Raw genomic sequence first — 15,045 nt, forward strand, 5'->3', positions numbered from 1 at the left:
CGAAATTGATATACTCCTATGAACTGACATCAAAGCTAGGCCACAAAGCCGGTCTTGACCACAAGAGTTCCTGAGATAAGTCTTCAACCTTCTGAGTGTTGAGAACGTACGTTCTGGCATACAGGTGGTAACTGGAAGAGTGGAAAATATTTGTAAAAGTTTGAAAATGTTGGGGTAAAAATCTTTATTGCATTCTGAAAAGGCTTCAATCGCATTTGATGGACGATCACACTGTGCCTGTTTTTTCCAATTTATCTTCCACAAATCAAACTCGGATTCCAATAAGTCTAAGTCCACTTTATTTTGGTAAACTTTTAAATACAGTATTCCATATCTAAAACAGTAGATTCATTGCAACATAGAGACGGTAACAGAGCGTTCAAATTCTGGAAAACTCCTTGATGATCCATGAATCTTCCTTGCAATTGATTTGTAAAATCGTCAAGCAGTGGAATTGCCATCGCAATGCGAAAATATTCTTCTGGATCTGAAGTTTGTATGTTACATCGGTTGCGTTGTGATGCAGCGATACGAGGGACCTTGACTTCTCCACCAACATCAGCAAGCAAGGATTTAGCTGTCTTGTAGATACAAGAAAACTCCACCTCAATGTTCTTTCGCATATTCTGAAAGAGGTCTACAATGTTTCCAACATGATCTGTTGCAGATTTCAAATCACACAGGGGGGATTGTAACACTTTACAAAGAGTCACAGTATGTGAAAACACTTTAGCTAAGAAGCATAGGCTAATAACGAACTCCCCACAAATCAATGCCCTCACAAATGATGATGCCTTGGAAGATGTATCCATGTCTGTGTCGCTGCTTAGGTCATCCAAGGTGGCTATGATAGTTTTGAAAAGTTCCCGAAACTTAAGTAGGCTGTTGTGGTTCTCAACCCACCTGGTTTCACACATCGATGTTAGAGTTTTCCATTGTGAGTCCGGGTTCTCTGTTTTAATTTTTTCTCTCAGCAAATTCATTCTTTTTGGAGAGCTTTTGAAAAAACTTATCACAGATTTGACTGTGCCAACACAATTTCTCACACTCTGTAAATTGCAAGAGTGACAAAGAGCAAGGTTTAACGAGTGAGAGCAACAATGGACGTAAATTGCTTCTGGATACTGCTTTCTTATCAATGCTTGGACTCCGTTAAAAGATCCTTTCATTACAGAGGCACCATCATAGCCTTGCCCTACCATATCCCGGCATTCCAGACCTAGACTTAACAAAAATGAAATGATAGTATCAGCTATCGATTGAGCATTTGCGCCTTTTAGCTGTGTAAACCCTAAAAAGTCTTCTTTTGTCACATAACAGGTTTCTTCTTTTTTTGTGTACCGTACACACAGAGAAAGTTGTTCTTTTCCCGATATATCTGCAGTTTCGTCTACTAAAATAGAGAATACACCAGCTTTAACTATGCCTTTGACAATTTCTTTTTGAATGACTTCTCCACATATAGCAATCAGCTCATTTTGGATTGTTGGGCTCATATATGTAGCATTTAGGGACATATTCTCTGTATGTTTAATGAGTCTTTGGTCACCGCATTTCATTTTTAGTCTCAACAATGCTCTAAAGTTACCATCATTAGTAGAGGGTTCCTCATCATTCGACTTTATGGGCCCTGAATCTTTGGTGCCTCTTAATGCAAGTTCTTGCCGACCACAAAACGTAATGGTATCTACTATAGATGCCAATATATCTCGGTTTTCTTGGACTTCCTAGCTGAATCAACTTGATTTCTTATGTCACGTTTAGGATTTTTTGAAACACTTTTTATCTTGGTGATTTTTAAAGTATTCTAAAGCATCTTTCCAATTCCTGTACGGTTCTTTCACTAGTAATCTCAACTTTTGATGCCCACCTTTTCCAGCCGTATCTTTTGAAAACAACACACAATATTTACAAAGTGCTCCATCATTTTGTTTTGAATAAACAAGCCATGGAAATTTGTGCAACCACTGACTTTGAAATCTTAGATTCCTCTTCCCGCTGGCAGGGAATTTAAAATTGACTTCTGGTACCCACGGATTACACAATAATTTAAATTTTTTGTCAGGGTCTATTTTTTCAGAGGGGATATTAAGATATCTTCCTAAATCGAGAACGTCATTTTCATCACAAGAGTTAGCTTCAACAATATTAAAATCTCCTAATGGCAAAGTTTCACTTCCACTGGAGGTACCTTCAACTGGTTCAGTGGAATGTTGTGGCTCCGTACCATTTGAGACATCGGGTTTCTTGACTTTACTAAAAAAGTTCAATAACGGGATCTGCGAACTCGTACGTTTACTTAGCCATTGTGTTATCTTCCTAAAAAAATAAAATAAAATAAACTGTGGCAAATTGAAATTTGATAGTGAATTGTGATATAAACAGCCCTGCATGTGAACCAGTGTGAGCCGCAGCCTACCTACATAGATAGTAGTGTAGTGGCAAATCCGGCACTAATGCACTGATGTGAACAACTTTGTTCTCATAAATAATCGTTAGGTATGGCTACAATTAATTGCCTCAAGGCAAAAAACTGAAATGTTGCATGGTACGAGAAAAAAGTGTATGGATCTAGGGTTAGTTAATACCGTACCGTACCCACCAAGATTTGTGTTGCTGGCTTTTTATTTTCATTAAGCAACCACACTCCAAAGGTCTACAACACTTTCTGAAATACAACATTTTCAAAACAATAATTCACGCCTGATGTCTTAGACCTAACCTAAAAACCCAAACCCATTTAGTATTATAAAGAATTTAGGATCGTTAAATATTACAGTATTATGCATTTGCCTCATGTTAATATTTAAAAAAAATGAATATCTTTGTAGGCCTGTAGGCCTATAGTCGACAAATTAACACTTCTTATAGTCTGTAACTGTTGGGATAAAGAAAGTAAAATAGTATTGTAATGATACTAATTTTATATGGTCGTCATTTCATCGACAAGTATTAAGTATTTTGCGAGTTTAACAAAACGGTAGGTAACTTGACTAACTTTTGTACAAAATAATATTTTGCTACTACAAAATACAATTATTTGTCTTTGGTCCAAATGCTATGCAAAAGTAGGCCTACAGATTGTGGGTTTTGGTTTACTGTACTATAAATTGTTAAAGATATTAAGTAAACAAAAAACATACCTTTCTTTCCACAATGCAATACTAAATCACTCAGTTGATACACACTACATTACACATTCGCTTCACATTAATTTGGTGTTGTCGCCGTGCATCCGTGCGACCTTAACCTAGACGGCGCCAGCACGTGTTGGTGTTGGTGTCTTGCCGCCTGCACCGCAGACCGCACACCTGTGCTCTACTAGGTACACTAGGCACACTGTACCTCTATGAGTTATATGCTATATTCTGGCATAGATAAAACATACTCTGGTCTGGATCTGGATCGCACCGCACGCGCACACTAGTTTTACAGTCACGCAGACGCAGACGCAGCGCACGGCAAAGACTAGGGAGTGCTCAGACTCAGAGTGCTGTATCCTACTGCATCCATGTGATGTTTATACTTGTGCATTTTTGTATCTTGTATTTTAATAAAACAAATCTAAAATATTAGTATGCATGCAATGCACAATGTTGTTATGTTGTTGGATCCTCTGTTGTGATTTAAATTACATAGTTTAATTTTAAACCCAGTATTAATGTTTACTACTAAATTTCGGAATTTCGGGGGGGGGGTTGACCCCCTAACCCCCCCCCTGGCTACGGCCTTGAAAACAGTATCATTAAATGAGACTCAAAAAAATGGTTGCTATATCGATTGGTATTTTAAATTTACTTATCAATATGACGCTACCATAAATTTGGCATAGTATAAGAAAAAACCATATTACAGAGCAGCATACTTTCTTGGTGGTTCGATTGAACTTCCTACTTCTAAAATATGTAAATGGAATGTCTACTACAGTCAAGGGTACGGTACAACTTTAGTTTGTTGCAGCAAGGCAATGATGATTCACAAAGTACCTTCTGTTTATTTATTTATTTTTTTTAATACAAATTTACAACACATACAATTCCAAGCCACAAAAGCCAATATGGCTTGTCTGCAGCAATTATTCTAATTTTGTTATTTCACAGTGTTTTTTTTTATTCAATCTAAATTGAATCAATATAAATTGAATATGCCTGTAGATAGTATAAAGGAAAATAGTTTAGAAGATAACATTCTTTATTGTATACATGTACAGTATGTTAATAACTTAATCTCTCCGTGAACAGCTGTTCTATTACCAAAGTTGAACAAATTCCAAAACTTGTTCACAAAATTTAGGCGGTTTTAGGAGAAGAAATATACCCCTTCCACTTGACCTTACCTTTAAACAATAGCTTAACAGCAACAGGTGATATAAAAAAAACATTTATTCAACCTGCCAATCAGCTGCACAACATACATTAAGCAAAAAAGTGGCCTTCATCAATTATCAATCAATCAATCAATCAATTATCAATTATTTAAGATGGGGACGCCACTATGTGCGTATTTTAACCCAAATATGAGTGAAGGATGAGTGTAGGATGAGTGGCGCGATCTTGTAGTCTTGTTAGTGACTAAGGCCGACATGTTCCTTAGACACAGCTGTTAATTAATAGCCCATACAGCTAATGGCAACTAAGGGACCTACAGTTTATTGTGGAATCCGAACCACATTTTTCCTCGTAATTAACGAATTGGTCTAATTATTTAGGATAGTACTGCGGATAGTCGTAGTACTCACTAGTGCGGACGTTAATCCACACCAGGTAGCACCGCATCCACAGTGCATCCCTATAATTGGTGGGCCTTCAGTGTGTTTAATATGAATTTTAAGAAGCAGTGTAAAATTTTAGAGTCGATTGTGCTCTTAATGCTTCTGGCAGGAATAACTTGATATAAAAAATATCCACTGGTACAAATGGTTAAAAATATATTAAATGTTTGTGTGAAAACCCCCTTATAGAATATTAAATAGAAATCAAGCATTTAGCTCCATTTAATGAAATCAATGTAATAAACTAATTTCAACTAATTAAAAGTGAAAAAATATAAAGAAATTTACCTAGATGAAAATACACAGTAAAGAATTTTGAAAAAACTCCAAACAAATATACAATAGACCTATATTAAATCCAATTCCAGTATGTACATAAGTGTCCAGTAAGCACAAAAGCTCATTTACATAAACTCTTACCAACTTTTAAAGTACACATTTCTAGGAACCGTTTAGCCTAAATTGTTGGGTGTACAAATATGAAATCGTCTATACTACACTTACACATTATACTATATCAAAGGCCTAAACAGCCATTAACCCTAATGTCTTTGGCAGCCATCGAGGCATTTAATGGCTTCAATGTCTATCTCTAATCCTTGTACATGCTTTATACAGTGATGTATGGAGTTGTATTGCATCCTTCTCTGCAGTTAGTGAAATTGCGCCCTACGAGTCATTACAATTGCCGACAATATATCAGTTTGGAATTAGTTTCAACATAATTGTGTCTACAGCTGTTTTATGACAGTCGATATTTGATGAAGAAAGCTATGTTATCCACTGAGCTAGATAACTTTATTATTTTTGGATATTAGAACAAGACATTTCGTCCCCATATCAAAGTTGTTGCTAGTTTATAAATAAAAATAGTTTGTTGAAGTGAGCTACCATGGCACTGAAGGAATTTACTGATTTATGTTGTATAAATGGGATCAAACTGGTAGAACACAGAGAAGTAATATAAATATACCTATATTTATATTACTTCTCTGTGGGTAGAATGACTTATTGTAGCCATAGCTTCTGTTATGTCACGTCAATTATATCGGAAAAAAAGTAGGTTATTTTAGTAGGGTAGGGTAGGTTATTTTAGAAAAATTCCCTATAGCTATTACCGTAGGTATCATTGTAAGACCTAGACCTGGGACCAATTTACTTCTTCATGTTGATGCCCCCAGAGGTCAAAAACACTATTTGTTACAATTTATATATATATATATATACATGTTTTGTTATTGTATACATCAATGAGGGCTACTTTAAATGTTATTAAGTAAATCAAAATACCACAGTACCCTAAAAACACAAGTGTCCAGTAATATAATTTTTGTAAAATAAAATAAAATGTTTTTAGGGTACAGTGGTATTTTGATTTACTTAATAATATATATATATATATACATATATATATATATACATACAGTATATATACACACACACGAAAATCCCCAAAGCCAATAAATTAAGGAACTCATAGAATGCCTTTCCGATGTGATGTGAACAATAAAGGACAAAACGAACGTTTGACCCAAATATCCACGTCTGAGAAATTGCTGGAATGGGGCAAGACGCTGGTAGAATAGTAAATCGCAGTCGCAAACTGGGGCCTACAATGGCCACCTCCGATATATACAGGGTGATTGATATAAGTGTGCCAGCTTTTTTATTCGAAAGTTATAAAAGATATCAAAAAATGTTAAATTGTAACTGCCTAGGATTTTTTATTTAAAAAATGTTGGTCCAGTTGAAATAATTATTTTAGCCGCCATTTTCCCAATATGGCTGCTAACATTGATTTTTGTTATGGAAGACCCTATATTTTATGTCGTTTTTAGAAAGTAAATGCCATTTAAAACGTTTTTATTCTTGGATTTTTTCTCTTAAACTACTCATTTAGGAGTTACAGCGTGTTTAAACTAAGAAAAAATGACTTGCAGTGTACATTCTGCACTGTAGCTCCTGAATGAGCGAGATTAAGAGAGAAAATTGTATATTATGTTTTTAATGGTCTTTTAAGAATGTAGATGGAATTTTAGATTGACACCACTATTGGTCTATATATTCACAGTAAAAGACAAGAAACAACCTAATTATTGTTTTTACATCTATAAGTATAAAAGAGGATGTTTGTATATATACATATATATATATATTTGGCAGTGATAAACTCAGACACCGCTGAACCGATTGCCACGAAACTTGGTACATACGTGTAGAATTTCATGGAATAGGTTTATACACCATCAATTTCGTGATCCGTCCAATCGGCTCCGCCCCAGTGGCTCTGGAGTTTCCCATGTTAACCTTATGAGTACTCATATTTAAATGGAATTAATGAATCTTAACAGCTGTTTCAATTAAACAAGTTGGTTCTGTTCTATGATGATCGATAGCATTAAAGTTACAAGGATTACCAACAGGGTGCAGCACTATTATTTCTTTTAAATTTATGACAACAGCTAATTTGCAACCAAAAGGTGAGTAAGCGTAGCGAACGAACTTCAACCTGGAGGCGAGTTAGCGTAGCGAACGAGCTAACCTGAAGGCAAGTGAGAGTAGCGAACGAACTTCAACCAGGACGTGATTGAACCATGCGAACGAGATCATCTTGAAAATTAAGAAGTTAAACGGGGCAAAGCCCGCGGGTTACGGCTAGTGATTCACTAAAAGTATGTGAAAATTTGAGTCAATTTTCATGCTGTAGGGCCTAAATTAGTGTTTTACTGAAGATTAGTCAAGTGTGGTTTATTATTGTGAAGTTTATTGTACCACATGCATAAACTACAGAGATCACTAAAGTTCTATTGGTTCATCAACAGATAAGGACTTCAGCTAACAGAACAGAAAAAAACATTTTACACAATATCTTTTGATAAGCTACATGTAGGTCAACGGAAACTGCTATATGTATGTTCTTTGTTGAAACAGATATGTTTTTACTTTCAAAGTTAACCAGACAACATGCTGAAGTAAATGTCCAACCTGAAGAACTTTAATGTGCACAAATAGTCTTGCCTCGTTCCTGTTATATTTTTCGAGTGACTGATGAGTGACTGATGAGTGTATTTTAACAAAGTTTTGACTTGTTCGAGAGGTTTAAAACTCTGTTGAAGAGTTGAGAATGGACGTCTGGTGAAGTCATGCAACAGCGATCGATTTCAGCCTCTGTACTTGTAGTTCTCGTAGTCTATACTAATGGACTGATCAGGGATGTCTTTATACAAAAAAACATAAATAAAAATAAATAAAAAGTAATAATTAAAAAAAAATAAAAAAATAAAAAAAATAAAAATTGCAAAGTAATTACAAATAAAAAATTGAGATACCCTGGATTAGTACTGTACCCATATATACACAATTTTATCAAAATCAGACTTTTAAAATCAATGCGACTGTTGGGATAAAACAATGCATTGGATGCAGCCAAGTCTGTTTGGACTTTTTGCTTGTGAGTGAAGAGAAAATGCACCTTTGTTTTTGTTCTAGTGACTTGAGCAATTGTCAATAACCGAACAGCTCAATAAATCTTGAATCTTGAGTAGTAATTCATTCATACTAATTCTAGCTTCAATTTAGTAAAACATATAAACTGAAATCAGACTTTGTTATGAGTTTCTGAATATTTCATCATATCTATTCGGCCATTTTGCACGATAAAATGCAACTAACAACAAAGACACAGTTATTTGCAAAAAACAAACCCGAAACTTAACAATATCAGAAATATTCAATGAAACTCAAAACTTACGTAGATTGTGTTCATTTCCTAAATTCAGCCATTGTGGTTTCCTGAGAAAGTAATAGTTTAGTCATCAATACGGGCCGAGACAGGCGCGAACGTGCACGAACTTGTTGATCGGCTGGCGAGGCCGGTAATGGCACGCACAAACATGTTTACCACGCCTGCACGACCATTCAAAACAGAGTTTATTCTATCTGTATCATTAAATCGCATTTAACTAAAACAAAGATTCCGCAAGCAGCAGACTATAACATAATTTTTATCAAAATCGTTCGGGCCATTTATGGGAAATTCCTATTTTTCCATTATTTTATGGGAAATTCCCCATTAAAAATAAAAATTTCTAAAAAATTAAAAAAACTATCAAAATTGTAAGGGCCATAACATACTATGTTAAATCAAAACCGGATGTTTGTCTAAAATCCTATTTTTCGTTATTTTATGGGGTTTTTATGGGAAAATAACATAATTTACCATAACTTTTGAACCGTAATTTTTACAGAAATGGGATTTGTACCATTTTGTTCAGAATTTACAGGGCTACAACATACTAAATTTTTATCAAAATCGTTCGGGCCATTTTTGAGAAAATCATATTTTTCCGGTTTTTATGGGTTTTTATGGGAAAATCCATAAAAATCAAAATTTAAAAAAAATGAAAAAAACCGCCTGGAGATATCATGGATTAGAACCTACATACCAAATTTCATCAAAATCGAACCACAGGTGTAGTCTCTAGCTCTGTACACATCCAGACACACACACGCACACAGACATCACTTCGAAAACCACTTCTTTGGGTCCAGGGGGACCCAAAACGAATATATCCACTCAAAAATCAAACTCGAAAATTTTGACGAAAACAATACTTTCTCCATATACTATGGCGCAGAAAGTAAAAATCAGAGTGCACTGAATAGTCCCAATAGAGATTTTAAAAATCAAACGAGGGTATTATCCATCCAATTCCAATTATAAACCTAAATTGATTCTCCTTTTCTCAAATTACGAAACATGAGGTAACGGCAGTTTCCTGGTCGCAAGTAACCTTTTGATTCGCAATTCACGCATTGGTGCTATTATGCGGATTCAATGTGAATGTACTTCGTCTTCTACTTTTCGATCATTCGGATATATGACTTATATACGAGCTGTATTCATTAATCACTCTAACAAATTAAATTCTCCGGTTGGGGCAGATAAATGACCAAGTGTGGTTGAAATTCAATTCTTCATCACTTTATCATCTTTTACATGTATCCACCGTATTTGGAATGTTTTGAATAAGTTTTCAATAAGTATACAACGGAAAGAGTTAGAAGACATTTTCATCATATTCGTATACTGCACAAAACTTGTTTAACAGGTAAAAACAGGTTGCTACACGAAAAGGTAAAAAAAGCGGAGAAGACAAATCGCAAAAAATGATTTATTAAGGCAGGACTCGAGGAAGGGAGAGTTTGCCTAATCCTGTCAAGTGTTCTTGGTCCGACCTTGCTATATTTCTGTACATGACGTCACTAGATATAAAACAGCTGATTTATCGCAGCTAAGACCAGCCAGCTGATCGATGAAGCTTACACGGACGCCATCGGATATGCTTTGACTTCCGAGCGACGAATAAATCAACAAACCTGGAAGGATTACTTTTATGTCTTCCGTGCTTTCCCTCCCTACCGCCGTTTCGCTTTTCTTTCAAGAAGTTATCAATTTCACTTTTGCCGTCTGTGATTGTGTGTTGTTTTGTTTTGATTATACTTACGCGTTATGTGATATTCTTAAATTTTACTCTAAACTATACAATTGATATTAATTGTTAACGTAGTATTTTTTAAACTTTTGGTTACCTCTACCAAACTGAGTTATACTCGTATAAAAATTATCGCCTTTAAGGCATATTAATGATTGCATAATAAACCAATTTACATGGCTCTTACTTTTACAAGCAAATTTGTCCATTCTATGTTGTTCTACACATTATAATATCCTAACGGGAGAAGGCTAGGAAGTAAACTATTATGTAACTATTATAAAAACTATATATTGATTGATTTAGGATATTTACAGTAGACTTTTCATACCTACTATCTAAGATTATGAAGCCTGTTATGATATCATCCTTCACCTCTTTAGTCAATTAAATGTTTTCCAAATGTCATGTAAATGGTTCACAACCTCCTCTAATACAACGCTGCGGCCAACAATGTGGCAACGCCGCACTATAGTTAAACAGGAAAGACAAGTTTGTAAACATTAGCATTGCGCAGACGCTCCATATGCTGCTACAGCTGTCTCGGTAAGCCGGGATTGCGACGTTGCCACTTTTCTTGCCGCGGACTCGTATTAGTGAAGGTTATGTTCTACTTCCTAGAGTGACAAAACTATCAAGGAAAATATCCTATGAAAGCTAACTTTGAAAACCCTTAACAACTTACCTATCCACATAATCGCCGAGGAAGAGATAGTTCGCCTGAGGTGGGTAGCCTAGTTTGTCAAAGTGCCTCAGTAGATCGTCAAACTGGCCGTGGATGTCGCCGACAATATTCACCGGAGACTCCAGCTCGAGCAGCATGGGTTGTTCCAGGAGGATCTGCCGCGTGGCAGCGCACAGCTGACGCACCTGCCATTCTGACAGCGTCATCTGGAGACAGGAAGAGAGGAAATGAAAATGCCAATCTGGAAACTAAAATTGTGGGGAGGTTAGGTAATGGTTTATTCTTGTAAAATAGGTAGTTATAGTTGTTTTGTGCATGTATGATAATATAAAATAATACATTTTGCAAATAAAGAATGTGTATTATTATTCAACACGAGTCAACATCACACACAACAACCATATATTATAAAATATAGGTATGTTAAATGCAAATAAATATGAATGACACTAGATCCTTCCTCATTATTATTTTACTGATATCGCTTACTGGTGGTCTGATAGTTCTGATTAAAATTCTTATTTGACCATCATTGTAATTTGGCTGCACCCTCATTCTACATTAGACATAATCAGAATCATCATTCTCTTTTCTTGGTAGGGGAATAAGATCTTTTTTCGTCTTACATCATTTCCATTACTCAATGATACTATGTAGGATCGAGGTAGATTGGTTGTAGTTCTTATTGTTCCTTTTGCACTTATATCCTTAACCCAGACCCTCTCTCCTACTGCTAAAGGTGGAAGTTCTTTGACGCCTCTTCTGTTGTCAAAGTTCTTCCTAAACCGATCAATTTTTTTTTCAAAGTTTCGAAAGGATTCTAAAGGAAGGATTCACTTCAAAGTCGTTGAGAGAAGGTAAAGTTGTTCTAAGACACTACAGTGCATGATCAAAAATTGTTACATTTTGTTCTATTATTTCGTCTTTTTTGGGCAATTGAAGAGGCTAGACGCGAAAGATATCACTCCACCAGTTTCAAATTAATGAACAGTTATAAATTCAGTTGGACTAAAAGAACGTAGTGGTAATTATTGTAGAATGATTGTATGTACAAATGAATAGTAATGACGACATTGTGTTTTGTTATCGGAAATATGTTATTCGTAAAAATCAGTGGAGTTTTCAAAGGAATTTGTACTGCTAATGTACTTTGCTACAACATGTGGGAAAATAAAACTCTTCAGAACTTTCTACAACTTAGTTATATTTTACACTTTTAAAAAACAGGACAACAAAACGAACCTTCTCTAAACATTAATTCAACTCAACACCCATTAGTCACCATGACAACCGAAATATCCAAAATCGTAAACATAAAGGACACTAGTCAGCTGATGCTAGTTCACAGCTACACGCCCCCGTGGCGTCAACACCACCACACGCCCTCGAGGTGCCGACACAACTTACACTTTCATTTTTACTTTCAACTACTTTTCGCACATCTGCTATGTGATGAGGCCTGCCATTTACTTCAACACTTCTGGGTGAAAACTGTCCAGTAACCACTCCTTCCTTCCATCTCGAAGTACAGGATGGGTTTGGCGGCTTGACATACACATGTTCACCTACTGTAAAATGTGACCCTTCATACACTTCACCTTTTACAGGTTCACCTTTACATCGCCATTGGTACGAAAAAATCTGGGAACTCGGCAATGAATCACCACCTAATCCTTCTTTAGGTGTCAAATTGTACCAATAGACCATTTCTTGGATACTCCCTTTAGTTCATGCGGCCATACGCTTGATTGTTCTGTGGTTTCGCTCAACTATCCCGTTTCCACTTGGCCGGTTGACACACCTAAACACAACTTTAATACCCCATTTATCACAGAGCTGAGTAATCTCTTCGCATCGAAATGTTGCACTATTGTCCATCAAAATCTCATGTGGTGGCCCTCGATCAGTAAACAATTCCAACAACACTTTAGAAATCTGATCTTTCGTCTCTTTTGGGATCCGGCGCCAAATGCAGAACCTACTTGGACCACAGTCCACAATGGTCATGAACTTACTTTGACTATAGTGTGTTACGTCAATGGCAAGCCTATACCAATTGTTCTGGCAATCCAAATACCCAGGCTCCCATTTGATGCTGGATGGATCAATTGACAGACACTCTTTACAACTTTTCACAACTTCTTCAACAACTTTTGTGGTAAAGTTAATGTCTGGGTGACACCGTCTGGCGGTGAATAAAGTACGGTTAACACCAAAATGATGCAAGTCATGAACCTGTTTCACCAATGTCTTTTGGTCCACACTCTCATTCTCACACACAAGTGCAATGCTAGTCTCTTCGTTTCTTGCTAACCATTTTTTTGGCACTCTTGTAAGAAGATCTGCTTTGTTGAACTGTGACTTAATGAGTTCTATTTGTACATTGAGACCGCATTCCAAAATAATGTCTTTAAATAGGCTTAATCGTCTTCTAACCAAAACTTCACTTAACCCATGTGTTTTGATAGGACGGTCCCCCGTCAGTATAGATGACACCCAAGCATGAACTGTCGCTGAATCCGTGATTAATACGATCTTCTTTAACCCCCAACGCAGGGCCAAATTTACTCCTTTTAGGATAGCTTCCAATTCTGCTAAATTGATATGTGCTGAATCATGCTGCTTCCTCAGCCACGAAGCATCTTCGACTATCTCACCTTCAATTTCTAGACAAACTCCGATCGCTAGACTGCTTGCGTCACACCACACTTTTCCTTCTTCTCCAGGGGACACAGCCCATTTGCCAGTGGCTGGGTCTCTTTCATCGATTCGATCCATAATATTGGTTAACATAGTTTGCGCACGTTCACTGATCAAATCATCCCACTTCAGATCCGACAAATGTCTCTTAACGAAACTACATGCAGGTCGAAGCCAGCTTGCTACTGGATAGTGTCCAATCAATTGCCCACACAACGAGAAAACATCTTTCTTTGTTTTAACTTGGTCCAAAGGTTTTAATTTGTTATCTCTGTACCACATTAGCTTACATCCTGCTCTTCTCAGCCTTAGTCCCAATACTCTGCCTCCATCAAGCGTTTCTGCCGGCTTTGCTGTCAAACCATATGTTTCCAACAGTCTAATCACAACATCACTACTGACGATTTCTTCATTAACGACGATGTCATCGACATATGAATCGGTGGCACTCCTAACTATCGGATCCATCGATAAAACCTTGTTAACAATACTGCTCATAATCTTTGGGGCAACGTTTAACCCAAACCCAAGTCGAGTTAAACAATAGTTTTCACCCTTAAATTTGACAACTTGAAATTTCCACAAATGTGGAGCAATATGAATTTGCAAGTACGCTTTACGAAGATCAACTGTACTCACATGTTCACCCAATCGTCTCCACAATCTTAACTTTTCACTACAAACCTCACTTCCAGCTGTATGGATTGAAACGAATTGGTTAAGTTCTCTATAGTCCATTACAGGCCGCACTTTATCCTTATTTTGCTGTATGACAGCCATCAAAGGAATCACACCTTCAAACTCTCCATGATAGGGCTGCAGCCAACCACTTTTTATCCATTCTTCAACTTCAGTTTCGAAGGCTTCGGTAGCATTCTCAGGAATTCTGTACATTTTTACTTGATTTTCCAACATAGGCAGTCTGTTCACATCCTTCCAATTCCATTCCACTGTCCATTTTCCATCTAAAAATTCTGCCTTAAAATCACAGTCTTCAATAATGATTTTCTCTGCAGATTTCTTATCAATATTAATTTCTTGCTTGGATTCGATCTCCCTGATGATTTTCTGGTCACCCTTTTTAAATTCTACGCCACCATCCCCCTGAATCGTAACTCCACCCATTGCAGAAATCGCATCCATTCCTAATAGCACCTGATAGTTTGGCAATAATCGAGCAACTAAACAGTTTAATGATAGGTGAATCCCACTAACGGACACCTCTGTCTCACACATTAAGTTACAGTCTACTACGTCCCCGTTCATCATTACCACTCGTTGACTTGTGGGCCTTATTAGTTTCTTAGACCTGACAAGACTCGGTGAGATAATAGTTCTTGAACACCCCGTATCTAATAATGCACAACACTTAGTTCCAGCAACAGTTACCATCA

General features: G+C 36.5%; 1 protein-coding gene across 1 annotated transcript in view; it reads right to left on the reverse strand.

Moving 5' to 3' along the window:
- Window positions 1-15,045, reverse strand: part of LOC129003936 (serine/threonine-protein phosphatase alpha-3 isoform-like) — a 70,564-nt gene that overhangs the window by 13,021 nt on the left and 42,498 nt on the right. Inside the window, exon 2 of the mRNA XM_054432282.1 lies at window positions 10,952-11,157. Coding sequence (XP_054288257.1) covers window positions 10,952-11,157 — 206 coding nt within the window. The remainder of the gene's footprint in view (window positions 1-10,951; window positions 11,158-15,045) is intronic.

This window comes from Macrosteles quadrilineatus, unplaced genomic scaffold (assembly GCF_028750875.1).
Source record: "Macrosteles quadrilineatus isolate MER2022 unplaced genomic scaffold, UCM_ALF_1.0 Scaffold_9__3_contigs__length_116548681, whole genome shotgun sequence".
NCBI classification, from domain to species: Eukaryota; Metazoa; Arthropoda; class Insecta; order Hemiptera; family Cicadellidae; genus Macrosteles; species Macrosteles quadrilineatus.